Source organism: Pleuronectes platessa, chromosome 11 (assembly GCF_947347685.1).
Source record: "Pleuronectes platessa chromosome 11, fPlePla1.1, whole genome shotgun sequence".
NCBI classification, from domain to species: domain Eukaryota; kingdom Metazoa; phylum Chordata; class Actinopteri; order Pleuronectiformes; family Pleuronectidae; genus Pleuronectes; species Pleuronectes platessa.
The window spans coordinates 483,150-501,338 of record NC_070636.1 but is presented as its reverse complement, the minus strand read 5'-3'; the positions used below and the strand labels follow the sequence as shown (position 1 = coordinate 501,338).

Below are 18,189 nucleotides of genomic sequence, written 5' to 3'. Positions count from 1 at the left end.
CAAAGATGTGAGAAGCGGAAAGAGGTCTCACTCTGATGCGGTCTGCCCGTTCAGAGCTATCACTCTTTATTATATTATAATGTGAAGTAACAAATAAGTGACGTAATAATCACACAAATCAAATATATACGTGTACTTCTAAATGTAGCTTGATTATGAGAATATACTTATTGATATTCCACTTCCTGTAAATTTATTCTGAGTTAATGTCTTAGCAGCACAACAACAGAACACTTTGATTTGTTCTGATCAACAGACGCATCCTTTAATAACCAGCATGTCAATCAAATTCAAGAATTCTGGAAAGATACAAACAACAGGGTATCAGCGTTATCAGTCATTTTATTTTGAAATGTATTTAATAACCCTTTAAATAGAAGAGGACAGATCTGAGGCAGAGAAACGGTGACTTAATAAAAACTGTTGGATGTCAATCAACTCAACATTTCATTTTTTATTAATCTTCCAAAGTCAAAGAAGAAAGAAAACGTCAAACGAGAGGAAAACACCAAGAAACACAAATAAAGCTCAAGTATGTACAATAAAAACACAACTGCACTAAAGTCACTCCTCGTGAAAGATCAAAGATATTCAGAAAAGTATCAAATAGGATCATTTGACCACGTGTTTGATATTTAATAGAAAAGAAAAGTAGTTTTTTAATGTCACCTAAAGTTTGAGCAGACATTTCATGTATCAGCTTCACAAGAGAAACAAGAGATAGAAAATATATATATAAAAATCATGTAATAAAACAATTTGACGGTTCTGAGTTAATGTGACTGGAGCTGAAACGATGAGTCATCACTTGAATCTTTACGTCATTATTCAAAAGAGATCAAAGTCTCAGCTTCGGCTTTATGAAGATTTTCTTCTCAAGGAAAATCAACGATATGTTTTTAACGATTCTTCAATCGTCAGATTATCAATAATATAAATAACAGTTAGCACCTTGTAGTCATGGTGACGCAAAATTATACATAAGAATCAGATATTTCTGGAAAAATCTGTCGTGTTAATTATTTAGCAACAATTTCAGAGAAAGATGGAAACAAGTCTAACGCTCCTTAGGGAGGAGGTGCACGTGGTGGCTGATGGCCTGCTCCATGCAGCTTTTAAAGGACTGGTAGGAGGAGGTGACGGGCAGGAGGAGGTGCTTGGAGCTGGGCTCGCTCTGAGGGAAGAGCCCCCCATCTCTCCACTCCTCCTCCCCTGATCTGCCCATCTCCTCCACTCCTGGTGAGGAGGAGCTGAAGGGGTGGAGGAAGGAGATGGAGGGAGGATGGAGGAGGCCGGTAACTGGAAGCTCCTCAGCTCCTGTGGCAAAGAGAAGGAGGTCTTGCAAGGAAATGGAGCTCCTTCCAACTGAGGTGAGGGGGAGGAGAGGAGGAGGAGAAGAGAAGGAGGAGGAGAGGAGGAAGAGATGAGGAGGAGATGAGGGGAAGAAGAGGAGGAGAGGAGGAGAAGAAGAGGAGAGGAGGAGGAGATGGGGGGAACCAGAGGATGAGGAGAAGAGGAAGAGGAGGAGAGCAAGAGGAATAAATTAGGGGAAGGAGAGGAGGAGGAAAAGGGGGGAAGGAGAGGAGGAGGAGGGGAGGAGAAGAAGTGTAGGAGAGATGAGGAGAAGATGAGGAGAGAAGGAGGTGAAGAGGAGAGAAGTAGAGGAGAAGATGAGGAGAGTAGGAGGAGAAGAGAAGAGGAGAGGAGGAGAAGAGGAGCAGAGAAGTAGAGGAGAGGAGGAGGACATGAAGAGGAGGAGAGGAGAAGAAGAGGAGAGGAGGAGAAGAGGAGCAGAGAAGTAGAGGAGAAGATGAGGAGAGGAGGAGGAGAAGAGGAGGAGAAGAGGAGAGGAGGAGAAGAGGAGGAGAGGAGGAGCAGAAGGAGTTATAACTATCTTTAAACTCAGTGATGGTGAATGTGTATTAGTTCTGGTGTAGAACCCATGAGTACCTTCACACTCCAGCAGGAGGTGTCTCCAGAAGGTGACGACAGGCGTCTCCTTGTCCAGCTTCTCCTCCTCCTCTGACAAGTTGATGATGAAGAGTTGACCGAGCGTCTGAGCCGTGAGACGACCGGCTGCTTCACAGAAGACGCCGTAGAACACGGACGGGAACAGCTGCACCTGGATCAGATCGGGGGCAGGACGGTCAGTGACGCTCTGGAGTCTGATGGACTGTGAGCGTGTAAACAGGAAGTGAGGTACACGGAGGTCACCTGATCAAAGACACCTAGCGTCTGCAAACCTTCACGGAACCTGGAGGGAAACACACAGACGTCACGGTCAGATCCCTTCACTCTGATCCTGATAACCTGACTCGGCCTCTACCTCTGCAGGGGGAGCTGCATCCTGGTGATCAGACTGAAGCTGACCAGGTCCTCCACCAGCACCTCCCTCTCCTCCAGGCTCCGGACGGCCCGGTTGCAACCAGCCATCTCCAGGAACTCCCAACTGGAAGTCATGGCTTCCTTCAGGCTGTCTAAAGACTCCGCCTCCTGGATCTGAAAGCAGCCAATCAAATCGCTTCACTTCAAATTACAAAAAGAAAACCCGGAGCGTTGGTGCTGCGCTCACAAGGCGTGGTGTCTCCGTGCTGCTCACCCTGCTGACTTGACGTGTGAAGTGTGCGTCTGGGGTCATGTGTGCGACAGTGAGGGGGCGGTTCGGTGGGTAGTTGAACAGACACTGGAAGAGCCCGCAGGAGAAGAAGCTGACGGGGGGGCCACCGTGGAGCAGAGAGAGAGCCAGCAGGCAGCCCACGTCAAAGTACAGGTCCTCACGCAGAGCTACACACAGAGAGACACACACAGAGACACACACACAGAGACACACACACACACACACACAGAGACACACACACAGAGACACATACACAGAGACACACACACACACAGAGACACACACACACACACAGAGACACACACACACACACACACACACACACACACACACACACACACACACACACACACACACACACACACACACACACACACACACACACACACACACACACACACACACACACACACAGAGAGAGAGACACACACACACACACACATAGATATTTAGTGATTCAACAACAATCAGAAAGGATAAATTAGCATGACTGTGGCATAAATAAAGAATAAAATAAAGCATAAAAATAAACTGTACCCTGATAATCCAGAGCCAGATTTTTGGATCCATCTGGACCCTCAAACACGGCAGAGTCCTGGATCTGCTGCACCAGCAGCTTGAGGAAGTGCTGCCGGGCCGTGGGGCCGTCCCTGAGGCTGCTGGGAAACGCAGTTTGCTTCTCATCGTGGAAACTGGACAAAGACGACACAGGTTTGAGCACAGCAGAAATCCATGTGTTGACAAACTGACCAGAACCTCATGAGAGAGCAGAACCTGGACTTGAGGTTTGGAGCTGAGGTGTGAACGTGGACTGAGGGGTTTATCTGACCTGACAGACAGAGTACACGTGGGGTCGAAGTCGGGCCTCTGGACCAGATCCAGACCAGCAAACAGAGCCTGATACCCAGTCACCTCCACCTGGACAGTGAGTGGACGGAGCTGAGGGGCCAGCGCCAGCAGGAGCTCCTCAGGGGACCCGGCTGAGACGGGTAACGACGGCCTGAGCAAACAGAGACGGTTCATGTAACTCGGCTCAGGATGACTCAGCAGAACAGGTCCAGAGAAGGGACACTACCAACGGGTGCGTTCGATTTGTTTACCTTTTACAGCTGATGGAGGAGTGGATGGGGGACAGGTGGCGTTTGGACAGCAGACTCTTTCTTGGAGCGCTCTGAGGAGACGCGACCAGGGAGGCTGGACGAGACAAAAGATCAGGTTCACATACATCACGTCTACAGGAGGTGTTCAACACTTAGTCACCACAGGAGAGGAGGTTCACAAGGTTAGTTTGCATCATCCAGAGTGTTCACTACAGTATTCAGGTATAAAGTAAGAAGTATTCAGGTATTAAGTATTCAGGTATTCAGTATTCAGGTATAAAGTAAGAAGTATTAAGGTATTAAGTATTCAGGTATAAAGTAAAAAGTATTCAGGTAACCTCAGTATAAAGGTCCAGGTTGTTGTTGCAAGTGTCTTAAAAGATTATGACCAGATTCCTTCAGATGTTTTTCCATAAAGAAGCTTTATATGATCTGTTCAAAGACACCAGCCTCCGAGGAGCCGGTCTGTTGCTGCCTTTGTGTTACTGTGTTTGTGTTATTGTGTTGTACATTTACTCAAGTGAAATCCTGAGCACTTCTCCCACAATAACACAAACTAACTAAACACTGAAAACCTGACAAGAGGTAAAAAATATTAGAGCCACTCTTTAACTTCCCAAAGTCCCAGTCGACTGAGGTCAGATCCCAGTGTCACTCAATCGAGAGGCGGAGCTCCTGCTGGTTAGTGTCACATTAATTAGTCTCGTTCCTAAACTCTGACCTCAGGTCAGTTTGTAGACGGAGCAGACGCTTAAATACACTGAGGGGAAACTCATCAATACATAAAGTCAGCTGGTGGATGTTGGTCACTCAGTAGATCTAATTCCTCCCCCCCCCCCCCCCCCCCCCCCCCCCACACTCATAAAGGTCACTCCTCTAAATATGTCATGTGTTTGTCATCAAGATATTTGAATTATTCTACTGATAACTTATTCTACTAAGACATATCTGCCCCCCCGATCCAGATCTACCTCACGACTCGTCTCCTCCACAAAGTTTCATGAAAGTCCTCTGAGTGTTTTTTGTATAATCTGCTGACAATCACTGACAATCACTGACCTTTCCCGTCCGTGGCCTGTGTGCAGTCGCTGCAGGCCCAGTCCCTGGTGTGCAGCTTCAGGCCCGAGCACTTCCTGTGAGTTCCTCTGGATCCACACAGTCGACAGCGAATCACCTCGAACCACCTGCAGCCAGAAACAGAGCATTTCCACCACAGTGTCTTTCACTGACGCGTCTCTGTCCTCCATGTCTCTGCTGTGTGTGTATGTCCTCTGGGGACAGAGGTTGTACCCGGTCTTCGCGGAGTGGGTGGGTCCGTCACTGCAGAGGCAGGCGACCGCGTCACAGTGGTTGTAAACCTCCAGCAGCTCAGAATATGCGTTGGCCTCCAACTCCCATGAAGCATCTCTGCAGGAAGCAGAGACAGAATGAATCAGGAGACAGGAAGCAGTTTGTCCTGCTTGGCGTCCCGCTGCCTCGACCCCGTCCCATATTTAACCTGATTAGAAATGTCTCAGTTCATGTGAAGGTGTCTGTAGATAAACTGTAAATCAAGATGGACGACAACCGCTAATAGAATCAATTTGACCCGAGACAAACGGGACCACGAACAGTTTCCTCTGGACTCGGATTGTGTTGAGAGGCGACAGGAAATTCTCTCTGCAGAGAAAGTCTGAGCAGCTCGTCAACAACCTGGATATCTTGAATCTATTATCTAGAGCGGCAGGTGCATCCACATGCAGAGCGGCTTCAGGCTCGTCCAGACACATGGAGCATCGTAAAAGAAGAGGAAGCCTCAACACAAAAACATTTCATCATGTGGCCGTGACTTGAGCTTTCTGAAGGTCATCAGTGTGTTGATGATCACGTTACCTCTCTGGGATGTAGATTCCCATCCTGAGCATCTCCTCCTGGAAGCTCTCCTTGTTGTTACAGAGGGTACATCTGAAGAAGAAGAGGCCAGCGCTGTGGGCCTGACGCTGTCACAGACACCAACACACAGGAAGTTAACAACAACAACATCCTGCTACAACCTCACACAAAGCAGGTAAACTGCAGCTCTGTTCCAGAAAGACTCAGTACCTGGACACACTCCCTGTGGAACCAGCTGGCGTGGCAGCACGGACATTTGAGGACGGAGTAGGACAGGACGGGGTCGATGGCGTCCAAACAGACGGAGCAGGACTGGGGCAGACTGAGGTTCGAGCCCACACACAGAGACTGAGTGGGACTGTGATCCGGACAGTACGACCTGCACACACAGAAACCACAGGGGTTCAAACTCTGTCCCTCACGTCTCTGTGAAGACCTCCTGGTTCACATTCTTCTGGTGAAACAGAAACTGATCCATAAAAAGATCAAACTGTGCAGCTCCACCACAAACTAAACTCTGATCAGAATTCTTCATGGTTTAAAGGTTTCCTGCTGAGTGTTGGAGATAAGCTCAGATTTTTAATAACTTCGACGTCTCTTTAACTGATCTGCAGTTCAGCTTCACTGATTCTGTTTGTTTAGCCAGTATTCACAAATCATAATTTGTCTCTTAGATCTTAACAAAGTGCAACATCCTCTTTGCAAAACCAGCTTCTTGGCACAGAGCCCTCCGGTGTATGAGAAGATCCTTCTAGAAGACAGAGGGTGACTCTGGATTCGAGACACTCACGGGAAAAGGCCACTGAACTGAGAGATGAACTTCTTCTTCCTCCCGCAGGGGAAGTGAACCGTCTTCCTGCAGCTCCTGACGTAACAGCCGACACACGCCCCCTTCTTCTTACAGCTGCAACAAGTCTGAACCACACACAGTGACACACAGTGAACACACACAGTGAACACACACTAGTGGCCGACTTGATGTATACAAAGTGGATCTCTCACCAGTCGAGCCGACCGTCTCATCTCCTGTTTGATGTCTTCCACCAGGAAACCAAAGACTCCCTCAGTGTCCGTCCCTCGCTGGTAAACTCCACAGGACGTCAGCTGAGACACAACACACACACACACACACACACACACACACACACACACACACACACACACACACACACACACACACACACACACACACACACACACACACACACACACACACACACACACACACACACACAGGATTTGCTCAGATCTGAAATGTCTAGTTTATGAAATGAGTGTCCGACTGGGATCATGGAAAACACACAGGACAGACCCACTCTTACCAGACAGAAGTAGTGGACCGTGAGCTTGTGCTCTTTCACTGTGACCTTCTCTCCAAACATGGCCGGGTCGTCGTCACTTAATCTGCACAAAACACAACCTGAACACAAACCACAGATTTCTTCATTTCACACGAGTTCTCGACACTTTATCGTTTATTCAGCTGCTTGGTCGCAGATGAACTGAAGTTTGATTTAAGTCTCTGAGTTAAGTTTTAATAAAGTGTTTGTAAATAAAGTAGCTTTTGTTGATTAAAATGATCAAATCCTCTGAAGGCTTCTTTTATTTATTCATTTTTTAAACCTTCATTCAAACAGGATTAAAATGTGTTTTCAACAGTGTCCTGGTGCCGACAAGTAAAATTAACTTATTTTAAATCACTGACAAAAACAAACATCTCTGCGTTGTGTCCAGAGCAGGAACCATAAACCCAGCAAACACAAAATATTAAAAGTCTTCACAACAGTGACAACTTCAATAACAAACATACAAAACTTAAAATAGTTCTGTTGCCTGATTTTCTGTATCGATGCATGTTTCCTGTTCTCTGCTGTGTCATTGTGTCGTATGACTGTGTGAGTTGAGAGCTGTGTGTGTGTGTGTGTGTCTGTTGTGTGTGTGTGTGTCACTCACAATCCTCCCCGATGTTGCCGGCGTTGTGCAGCCGTGAGCTTCTCACCTTCTTCATGTTGAACCTGCAGGACCATCATAGACACACAGGAGGTCAGAGGTCAAGTCTGCTAAGGTTTCACCAAACAGCTTCAAGTAGCATATCAAGTTAAAAACACAACATAAAACATAAGCAAAGATTGAGCTAGGGATATTATTACACATTCCAGGTGCTTCACTCCAATCCACTTCTATGAATTTAAATAAAACCTTTGACCCACACAATCTTCTGCAGGTTTGTATTTATGAATTTAAAAAGGAAAGTGCAGATTAATGAACCAGTGTAGTGGAGTCCATCATATCATGGGTCAGATTTAATGAGGCTAGTTTTCATCTGCAGGTTGATGGTAGAAAAACATACAATACATGAACAACAACACAAGTACACACACAGTACATTAGAATCAACATAATACTGTCTTATTCTTATTCATCATCCTCAATGTGGAGCTTTTCTTTACTGAAGCTAAATGTGACGATGTGAAATAATAAAACAGTAAAATAAAAGTGTTCGAGGTGAGTTTATAGAAAATAAATGATTATTCAAGAATAACAGATTTACAGATGTTTCACTGGTGTTTGTGGGAAACAGATTTAAGTGAAGTGAACGCGACCGAGAGCAAAGATTCAAAACACCGGAAACCAGCTCCACTGGTTTATCTGATTCAAACTTCATGTCAGTGAGTGAACGTCATGAACCTACTTTCAGTTCGGCTCCGTTCAGCTCATGTTCCTCTGGCTCTCGAGGATTTTATTCATTTCTGTTTCACCGTCGAGTTTTAAATTTCCCTCTTTCAAAACACAACGGCCTCATTTCCGCTTCCGCTGCTTCTTCTTCGTCGACACTCCAGGTGACTGCTGCAGCGCCCCCTCTGTGCGGTCATGGGATAACACAGCTTCTGAATGTAACTCAAACAGAAGTGAAGGAAACACCAGGAACCATGGACACTGGAATTTGAATAAACGTCCAATCTGCAGAAACAACTGTTTACAGATGTTATTCCAACAGCCTGTGTCCAGGGGGACATGCATGTCCAATACATGTGAGTGGTCACATGATCTCTGCAGGCGTGTTGGACGTGATGGACGGAGATTCAAACTGATGCAGAGACAAAACACCTGTGAGCACAGAGAGTGTTTCAGTGCTAAAACGCCTCAGTGGTTTTAATGTAACTCTGAAGCAAGAAGAGAGTGAGGGAATGAAAGAGGAAACTTTCTCCCCATTCCAAGTCAAACTCAATGAAGCTGCTTCGTTTAGATTTTAAATGATCTGGAACATCGTGGATTTAAGATAAGATAAGATAAGATAAGATAATGTCGTATCCCTGAGCAGTAGAGTGTTGTTGAAGTTTGTAGATGATGAAGGAAGGACTCCGAGGACCAAGTACTTTCAGTATAATAGAATTTATTACAAGAAACTACAGGTCAAAACGAGCATCTAGATACCCGGAGATTCACAAGCCGAATAGTGAATCTGATTTGCAGTGGTCTAAAGCACACATATATAGGGAGTTTGGATCCACCCATGACTTCAGGTTAAACACATCCCACATGGGATTTCTGACTATAACGGCACATTTTTGTGTCTGAGGACCAAGATAAGTTAATCAAAAGACAGTCCATCTGAATCCATTCATCAGCTGGTCAGAAACAATTCCCTAGATCAAAGGTCATACCCAAGAGTTAGGGAATAAATAAGATAACCATCTTAAGGACTCTCTGAGAATGACTAAGAGTCCAAAAGGCAGTCATCATCAATCTAAGCCAAGTCATTATGTTTTAAGCACACATACCAACATGTTTTAGTCTAATGAATACACGACAATAATCCTTTATTAGTCCCATAATGGGACATTTGAAGTTTTACAGTCGGTAATAAGAAACATGTAATACTTAAGTGTGAGTAATTTAAAACTATAGAAATATATGAATGTAATTAAACTAATGTAAAAAGTGTAAAGACAGTAAAGATATGTGCAGTGTGAGAATATGTACAGTTTGTGAGAATGTTTTGCACATGAACCGTTGATATTGCACAGGCAGATGAATCAGGCCCAGTTAAGAGTTAAAGTGTTAGAGTTCAGTCCATAAGGGGGGGGGGGGGGGGGGTGCAGAGTTTTTACTGGCAGCAGAGCTGCTTGTACATGTGTTTACAGGTTTTATCATCCAGCATCTCCAGCTCCTCCCTCTCCTGACACACCTGAGAAACCAGGAAGCATCTGTTCCTCCCTGAAGAGACGCAGGCTGAAAACCAGACGATCACATTCACCTTCCAAACCAAACTGAACCAAACCAGACCAGACGTCCTGAGTGAGTCCAGCTACAGGAGAGAAGAGTCAAACTACAACCTGCCGACGCTCCACACACTGACCGTGAGTTTAACAAACACCTCGACTCAGAGGGGAAGTGAACCTCAGTGAAGTTCATGGAGCTGTGACTGACTGACTGTCTGTTTTCAGCTTCACCTGGAGACTCAATGGCTTCCAGATCAGAAGAAGATCTCTGCTGTCCCGTCTGCCATGATGTCTTCAGAGATCCTGTTGTTCTGTCATGTAGCCACAGCTTCTGTAAAGACTGTGTGGAGAGCTGGTGGAAAGAGAAAGAAGTAAAAGAGTGTCCACTTTGTAAGAGAAGATCTTCAAAGGTGAGACCACCTTGTAACCTCGTGTTGAAGAACCTGTGTGAGACCTTCTTACAGGAGAGAGATCAGAGCTCTTCACCTGCTCTCTGCAGTCTGCACTCAAAGAAACTCAGACTCTTCTGTCTGGACCATCAGCACCCAGTGTGTGTCATCTGCAGAGATTCAGAAAAACACACCGGCCACACAATCAGACCCATCGATGAAGCTGCACAACAACACAAGAAGCAGCTTCAGGAAACTCTGGAGCCCTTGAAGGAGAAGTTACAGAGTTTTGAACGTGTTAAAGTAAAGTTTGAACAAACAGCAGAACACATTAAGGTCCAGGCCGGACTCACAGAGACACTGATCGAGGAGGAGTTTAAAAAGCTTCATCAGTTTCTGGAGGAGGAAGAGGAGGCCAGGCTGGCTGCACTGAGGGAGGAAGAGGAGCAGAAGAGTCGGATGATGAAGGAGAAGATTGAGTCTCTGAGCAGAGACATAACGTCTCTTTCAGACACAATCAGAACCACAGAGGACGAGCTGAGAGCTGAAGACGTCTCGTTCCTGCTCAACTACAAGGCTGCAGTGAAACGAGTGGAGCGCCCCCTGCAGGATGATCCACAGCTGGCCTCAGGAGCTCTGATAGACAAGGCCAAACATCTGGGAAACCTGAGCTTCAACATCTGGAACAAGATGAAGGACGTGGTCTTCTACAGTCCTGTGGTTCTGGACCCAAACTCTGCTCATCCATTACTCGTCCTGTCTGAAGATCTGACCAGTTTGAGACGAGGAGAGAGACAGAAGCTTCCTGACAATCCAGAGAGGTTTGATCAATACGCCTCAGTCCTTGGATCTGAGGGTTTTAACTCAGGGACTCACAGCTGGGACATCCTGGTTGGAGACAGTATTTACTGGTCACTGGGTGTAAGAGCAGAGTCTGTCCAGAGGAAGGGAGACGATCTGTCTGGAACATGGAGAATAGTGTTAGTTGAGGGTAAATACTCAGCACGGTCACCATCAGCATCATCTGTTCTCTCTCTGCAGAAGATCCAGAGGATCAGAGTGAAACTGGACTGGAACAGAGGAGAACTGTCGTTCTATGATCTTGATACTAACCAACACATTCACACCTTAACACACACTTTCACTCAGAAGATGTTTCCATTCTTTAGCATTACAGGTCACTTGAGCCTGTTACCTGTGAAAGTCTCTGTGACTCTGGATCAGAGCCGTTAGAGATAAAGATTTTATTCATCATGTTTATTTCTTCAAGAGAAATCTTCTGAATTTAAAAGTTAAACTCGTTATTCTAAAGTTTTGTTTATTTCTCCTTTTACTTCTCACTCATTTTTATTTCTCCTGTCGACTTTTCCACGTGTGCAAAAAGATTTGATTATTTTCTGATCTTTATCTTTGGTTTGTTTTTTACTTTCATGGAAAATGTTTTATATCATTTAGATTTTGTGTGGATCCATGAAGTCGAGCAAACTGATGAAGATCCACATAAAAACACATTTATCAATAACAGCTGATCATTGTTCACATTCAACAAACTTTATTAAAACTCACACATGAGACATGATTCATGTTTAATCACATAAAGTCTGTTCACATATGAAATAATCCAACATGTATGAACATTTGTCTGTTTGATGTGATGAAGCCAAAATGATTCTGTCTGTAAAAGTGTTTATTCAACAGCAGCCGAGTGATGTGATTTTAATATTGTGATCAAAATAATAAAATCTATGAAACAGAAACAGAGTTGTGCCCTTTTTAAGTAGAAGAAGCTTCTGTCACAAACGGTTGAAGATCAGAGTTTGAACATTTGAGTCGTCTGCCTCAGTCTCAGGAAGCCAGGGAAGCAGCAGGTGATCCGGTCACTGGTAAATTAGACTGGTTTCTAACCTGCTCATCCCAGAAACCCAGTGGAGCTCTGGACCTGCTCCGGATGTGAGGCTGACACTAGCGACAGGTAGAGGTGTACAGACCTTCTCCTTCACAGTATACAGTAGTATGTGTTTGTATTGGACCTGTTGTTATTGGTATTTACTGAATTTAAATGTATTTGTGTTCTTGTTGCGGTGCTGAGCAGAACCGTCCTCCTCTTCCAACACGTTCCACTGAGCTGTTGATCCTGTGTGAAATCCTGCAGCAGCACAGAAGACACACACAGTCACACACAGACACACACACACACACACACACACACACACACACACACACACACACACACACACACACACACACACACACACACACACACACACACACACACACACACACACCCAGGCGACGGTGTGTTGCTGAAACCTGCACGAATGAGGAAGAACTTTCCAATATAACAATAACAACAATGAAATCACAAACGTCCTCAGGCTGGTTTGTTCCGGCTCCTCCCTCGCTTCCCTCGTCTCGCCCACATTCTCTTGCTGTCAATGCAATGCATGATGGTACATTCTGCTCAGTGACCATCATGATGCATTGTGGGAAACACTGACTTCACTTTTTAGTGTATAAAAACGTCAATAAATATTTGGATATTACGACAGAATGAGTGAGTGATTAAATTAAAATTACTTTTAGAGTGATTAAACAATCTGCTGAGTCATGATGACAAAGTCTCCGCTTTCCTGATGTAATACTTGATGTTATACTGGATGTAATACTTGATGCATTACTGTTGGTGTATTACTTGATGCATTACTTGAAGGAGACAGGGCTTAATGTTACCTGCTTTCTCTGATTGGATCAGATGACAAATACCCGTCAAACTACTAATCATCTTTATATATATAAGAAAAACTATGTGAACGTGTATTTCAGTAGAAAGTACAGCTATTTGATGATCTATGTAGTGAAGTATAAGTGAATTTACCTGAAGATAAATGTACTTCAGTACAGAAAGTGAGTAGATGTACTTGGTTCCATGTGACAGTGAAACACGAGACAGTAAATGAACGATGCAGACAGAACGTGGTCATGAATGTATTCACAGTGGGACAGACACAGGGACAGTTCATGGTCAATGAGTCCAAACACTAAGACAGTCCACTGAGCCTCTCGCTGACCTCCCACAGTTTACGGGCCACCGCGTCATCTCTGGCCCGGGCGCACACTTCCTGTACGCCGCAGCAGAAGAAGTAACGTCCGCTCAGAGGTTCGATTCCCTCCTGCAGGGCGCAGTGCAGCGTGGTCTGAGCTCCGGCCTCCGGGTCGAGGAACAGCAGCCGAGCAATGGGCTCGATGAAAATCTTCTGCCACAGGCCGACGTATCTGGACAGCTCAGTGCGGACGACACCTGCAGGGTCACATGACATCAACAATTACAGTCCTCATCAAACACAAGGTGACAGGTGTCACTCAAATTCACTTCACTTCAACATCATTATTCATCCTTCCAAGCTCTGACCTTCACCACCAGAGGCTGTTTGGACACATCCTGTCTCAACACAGTGGTGGACACAAGCTCAGCCGGCGGGTCAGAGTCAGGTTCCCTCAAGTTCAGCTTGAATCATTGATCACAAGAACCAAACACCTGAAGACGCTGAGATACACAACTGAAGATATGTCTCTGACATCTGCTGGAGGCTGCTAACACCTGCTAACATCAGCTAACAACTGCTAACACCTGCTAACATTTGCTAAAACCTGCAACACCTGCTAACAACTGCTAACACCAGCTAACACCAGCTAACACCTGCTAACACCTGCTAACATCTGTCAACAGATGCTAACACCTGCTGACACCTGCTAACACCAGCTAACACCTGCTAACACCAGCTAACACCTGCTAACACCTGTTAACACCTGCTAACACCTGCTAACAACTGCTAACACCAGCTAACACCTGCTAACACCTGCTAACACCAGCTAACACCTGCTAACACCTGCTAACATCTGTCAACAGATGCTAACACCTGCTGACACCTGCTAACACCAGCTAACACCTGCTAACATCTGTCAACAGATGCTAACACCTGTTTACACCTGCTAACACCTGCTAACACCTGCTAACATCTGTCAACAGATGCTAACACCTGCTGACACCTGCTAACACCAGCTAACACCTGCTAACATCTGTCAACAGATGCTAACACCTGTTTACACCTGCTAACACCTGCTAACACCTGCTAACATCTGTCAACAGATGCTAACACCTGCTGACACCTGCTAACACCAGCTAACACCTGCTAACATCTGTCAACAGATGCTAACACCTGCTGACACCTGCTAACACCAGCTAACACCTGCTAACATCTGTCAACAGATGCTAACACCTGCTGACACCTGCTAACACCAGCTAACACCTGCTAACATCTGTCAACAGATGCTAACACCTGTTTACACCTGCTAACACCAGCTAACACCTGTATCGGTTTCCTCTTTGTCTTCTTCATGTTTCTGTTTCTCATCCTAACACATTTGTGTTGTTTTGAATTTGTGTTTTTGGCGTCCGTCATCTTTTAGAAGTGTCCTCAACACGTCGCCTCCTCACATTCAGCCTCTACTCTCTGCTCTACATGAAGGAGCTGTTGAACTGAACATGGCCACGAGAGCTGGAACCACAGGTTGTTGCTCTCTGGTCACTTTCCCTCTGTGTGTAGTCTAAACTGAGGTGAAGGAAGCTGAAGGTCAAGCTGAAGGTCAAGGTGAAGGTCAAGGTGAAGGTCAAGCTGAGTTACCAGGGTGCACGCTGTAGCAGGTGACGTTGGTTCCTTTCAGCCTCTTGGCCAGCTCGTGGGTGAAGAGGACGTTGCAGAGTTTGCTGTTGCAGTACGCCATGAAGAACTGCCAGCTGTACCAGCCGGTGCCCAGGTGTTTGTCCTCCGCCAGAGCCTGAGGACACATGGGGACACAAAGTGGGGGGGGGTCAGCACTGAGAGGACATGACCTCATGTGTCCAGGTGGGGGCGCCTCGAGCAGCAGGTAGAGACTGTGAGGAATGTCTTTGTGTGACTTTGTGTGTCTTTGTGTGACTTTGTGTGTCTTTGTGTGTCTTTGCATGTCTGTGTGTGACTGTGTGTGTATGTGTGTGTTTCTTTGTGTATCTTTGTGTGACTGTGTGTGACTTTGTGTGTATTTGTGTGACTGTGTGTGACTGTGTGTGTCTTTCTGTGTCCTTGCATGTCTTTGCATGTCTTTGTGTGCCTGTGTGTGTCTGTGTGTGATGTGTCACACCTGCTCTCAGGAATGTGAGGCAGAAGAACCTGTTGTGATGAAACAACGTGTTGAAGACGTCTGAGGAAACGCCTCATCACCAAACCTTCATTCTAATATTATTAGTGTAAATAAAAACACTTTGTGTTTGAAACAATTGTTTATAAAAAATGAGTCCCTGTGTGGGAAAATTCTCTTTCACAGGAGGAAACTGCACTAATGTGTGCGTTGTGTACACATTGTGTACACATTGTGTACAAGTTGTGTACATGTTGTGTACACATTGTGTACACATTGTGTACAAGTTGTGTACATGCTGTGGTCATGTTGTGTACACATTGTGTACATGTTGTGGACATGCTGTGTACATGTTGTGTACACGTTGTGTACAAATTATGTACAAGTTGTGTACATGTTGTGTACACATTGTGTACATGTTGTGGACATGCTGTGTACATGCTGTGTACATGTTGTGTACACGTTGTGTACATGTTTTGTACATGATGTGTTCATGTTGAGTACATGTTGTGTACATGTTGTGTTCACGTTGTGTACACATTGTGTACAAGTTGTGTACATGCTGTGGTCATGTTGTGTACACATTGTGTACATGTTGTGGACATGCTGTGTACATGTTGTGTACACGTTGTGTACAAATTATGTACAAGTTGTGTACATGTTGTGTACACATTGTGTACATGTTGTGGACATGCTGTGTACATGCTGTGTACATGTTGTGTACACGTTGTGTACATGTTTTGTACATGATGTGTTCATGTTGAGTACATGTTGTGTACATGTTGTGTTCACGTTGTGTTCAGAGCGCACCTCGAAGTCGATGTGTCCCCAGCGGTGAGCCATGGAGGACAGGGTGACCACCCGTCCCCCCCCGGCCTCCTTCATCCTGTCCAGCAGCAGGCAGGTCAACAGGAAGTGACCCAGGTGGTTCACTCCGAACTCGATGCCGAAGCCGTCCTCCGTCCGTCCGTCAGCGACCAAACCTGCAGGACAGACACACAACGGACCTGTTTGAGCTGAAGTGTGGACAGCGTCTCACACAGGACGAGTTCAGAACCAAACACTTCACTGGAGCCTGAGACCTTCAAGTTCAGATTCAGATTCTACCTGAGTCTGATGTTTCAAACCTGGAGCATGGAGACCTTTCTCCCATGAACAGGTTTATGTTTTGATTGCTGTATGTTGACCCCTGTGTGTGTGTGCGTGTGCGTGTGCATGTGTGTGTGTGTGTGTGTGTGTGCGTTTGCGTGTGCGTGTGTGTGTGTGTGTGTGTGTGTGTGTGTGTGTGTGTGTGTGTGCGTTTGCGTGTGCGTGTGTGTGTGTGTGCGTTTGCGTGTGCGTGTGTGTGTGTACCAGCGTTGTTGATGAGCAGGTCAAGCCGACCCTCGGTCTTCAGGAACGTCTCAGTGAAGCAGCGGACGGACTTGAGGCTGGCGAGGTCCAGCAGCATGTAGAGGACGTCAGTACTTCCTGTTTCCTGTCACATGACGACACCAGAGAGTAAACAAAGGCTTTGATCTTCACTGTGTAATACAGTCTGCATCATGGTCTCAATGGGTTTGGTTTTCTATTGATACAAATATTCTTATAAACATCAAATCATGAATTCTTTAGTAATTTACTTTTCTTCTTCAGCTCAATAAATTAATTTATCAATGTCTACAGAGTTTATACATCATGTCCCGCCTCCTGCTGCTCCACAAGCTCCGCCCCTGCTGCTTTACAGGCTCCGCCCCTCGCCTGGATGATCCTATATGTTCCTGTGTGAACGAGTCGGACCCGACAACCTGCTGCTTCACACACACATACTACACAACATGTCCAGAGACAACCTGCTGCTGCTTCACACACTCACACGTTGACATCATTTTCACGACTCAGCTCTTTCCACAGTTTTCCTGAACCAGCAGGATGTGACCTCACCCTCGGCTCCTCCTCTTCCTACCTGTTGTATATCAGCGATGGCAGCTTGGGCCTTGTCCCGGTTCCGACAGGCCAGGATCACCCGGGCCCCCCTCCGGGCCAGGTGCAGCGCCGTGGCTTTACCGATGCCCGTGTTTCCTCCTGCAGGAAACAAACTGTTACCAAATGTCCACGTTGATCCGTGTTTGATCGATGATGACAGTTTAAATCAGACTTTAAATAAAGATGAACAACATGTGAGGACAACACGTCTCCCTCGCCCCCTGGTGCAGGTCAGAAACCCTCCTCCTCCATGTTAGCAGATGGGACATGAACCAAACTCAAGTATATGTTAAATAAATGTTTGCAAACATGGTTCCTTTCATTTTAAGTCTTTGATTGACACCTCTGTCTGTTTGTAATCTGATTACCCGAAACACATTTTAATATTATTAGACATTATTCTCTTTATTTATTTTTGTTTTCTCACTGCCTGGAAGTTCACATTTAACATTTAAACAATCCCAGCACCAACTGTGGTTCTCACACTGCAGCTGAAAGTCTGGTGTCAGAGAAATACTCTTTGAATCATTAAGACTCAATGTGTCTTGATTTTTAATGAACCAACAAAACCGTTTGATTCAACTGTCACTGAATCAGTTGAAATATTAGATTCAGAAAGAAACAGATTTTTTTAAATACCTGTCTAGCGGCCCCGCCCCCTCACCTGTGACGATGACGGTCTTTCCGGCCATCGCTGCGTTTCCTCGACATTTAGCGCCTCTGAAGATCGTCTTTGTGAGGAAGATGTATCCTCCCAGCAGAGCAGCAGCCAGCAGCAGCACCAACATGGTTCATCTGCAGCTTCCTGAGTCTCCAGCAGCTCGGCTGTGAGCTCTGCTCCCCTGGAG

At 45.7% G+C, this 18,189-nt stretch overlaps 3 protein-coding genes across 3 annotated transcripts; 1 reads left to right on the top strand and 2 right to left on the bottom strand.

The window, feature by feature from the left end:
• Nucleotides 1–324: 324 nt before the first annotated feature.
• Nucleotides 325–8,420, bottom strand: g2e3 (G2/M-phase specific E3 ubiquitin protein ligase). Its single transcript, XM_053434430.1, has 17 exons — nucleotides 8,282–8,420; nucleotides 7,543–7,604; nucleotides 6,912–7,009; nucleotides 6,592–6,693; nucleotides 6,380–6,504; nucleotides 5,800–5,968; nucleotides 5,590–5,696; nucleotides 5,008–5,124; nucleotides 4,777–4,901; nucleotides 3,718–3,811; nucleotides 3,447–3,617; nucleotides 3,155–3,309; nucleotides 2,600–2,784; nucleotides 2,327–2,499; nucleotides 2,215–2,254; nucleotides 1,951–2,122; nucleotides 325–1,365 (listed from the first exon to the last, which is right to left on the bottom strand). The coding sequence occupies exons 2-17, from the start codon at nucleotides 7,595–7,597 to the stop codon at nucleotides 1,058–1,060; spliced, it is 2,196 nt and encodes a 731-aa protein (XP_053290405.1). The 5' UTR covers nucleotides 7,598–7,604; nucleotides 8,282–8,420; the 3' UTR covers nucleotides 325–1,057.
• A 1,282-nt stretch (nucleotides 8,421–9,702) lies between these two features.
• Nucleotides 9,703–11,958, top strand: LOC128450774 (E3 ubiquitin-protein ligase TRIM35-like). Its single transcript, XM_053434431.1, has 2 exons — nucleotides 9,703–9,950; nucleotides 10,038–11,958. Exon 2 carries the CDS (start codon nucleotides 10,055–10,057, stop codon nucleotides 11,432–11,434), a length of 1,380 nt encoding a protein of 459 aa, XP_053290406.1. The 5' UTR covers nucleotides 9,703–9,950; nucleotides 10,038–10,054; the 3' UTR covers nucleotides 11,435–11,958.
• Nucleotides 11,731–18,189, bottom strand: LOC128450775 (dehydrogenase/reductase SDR family member 13). Its single transcript, XM_053434432.1, has 6 exons — nucleotides 18,006–18,189; nucleotides 17,322–17,440; nucleotides 16,730–16,853; nucleotides 16,187–16,359; nucleotides 14,884–15,037; nucleotides 11,731–13,499 (listed from the first exon to the last, which is right to left on the bottom strand). Exons 1-6 carry the CDS (start codon nucleotides 18,127–18,129, stop codon nucleotides 13,240–13,242), a joined length of 954 nt encoding a protein of 317 aa, XP_053290407.1. The 5' UTR covers nucleotides 18,130–18,189; the 3' UTR covers nucleotides 11,731–13,239.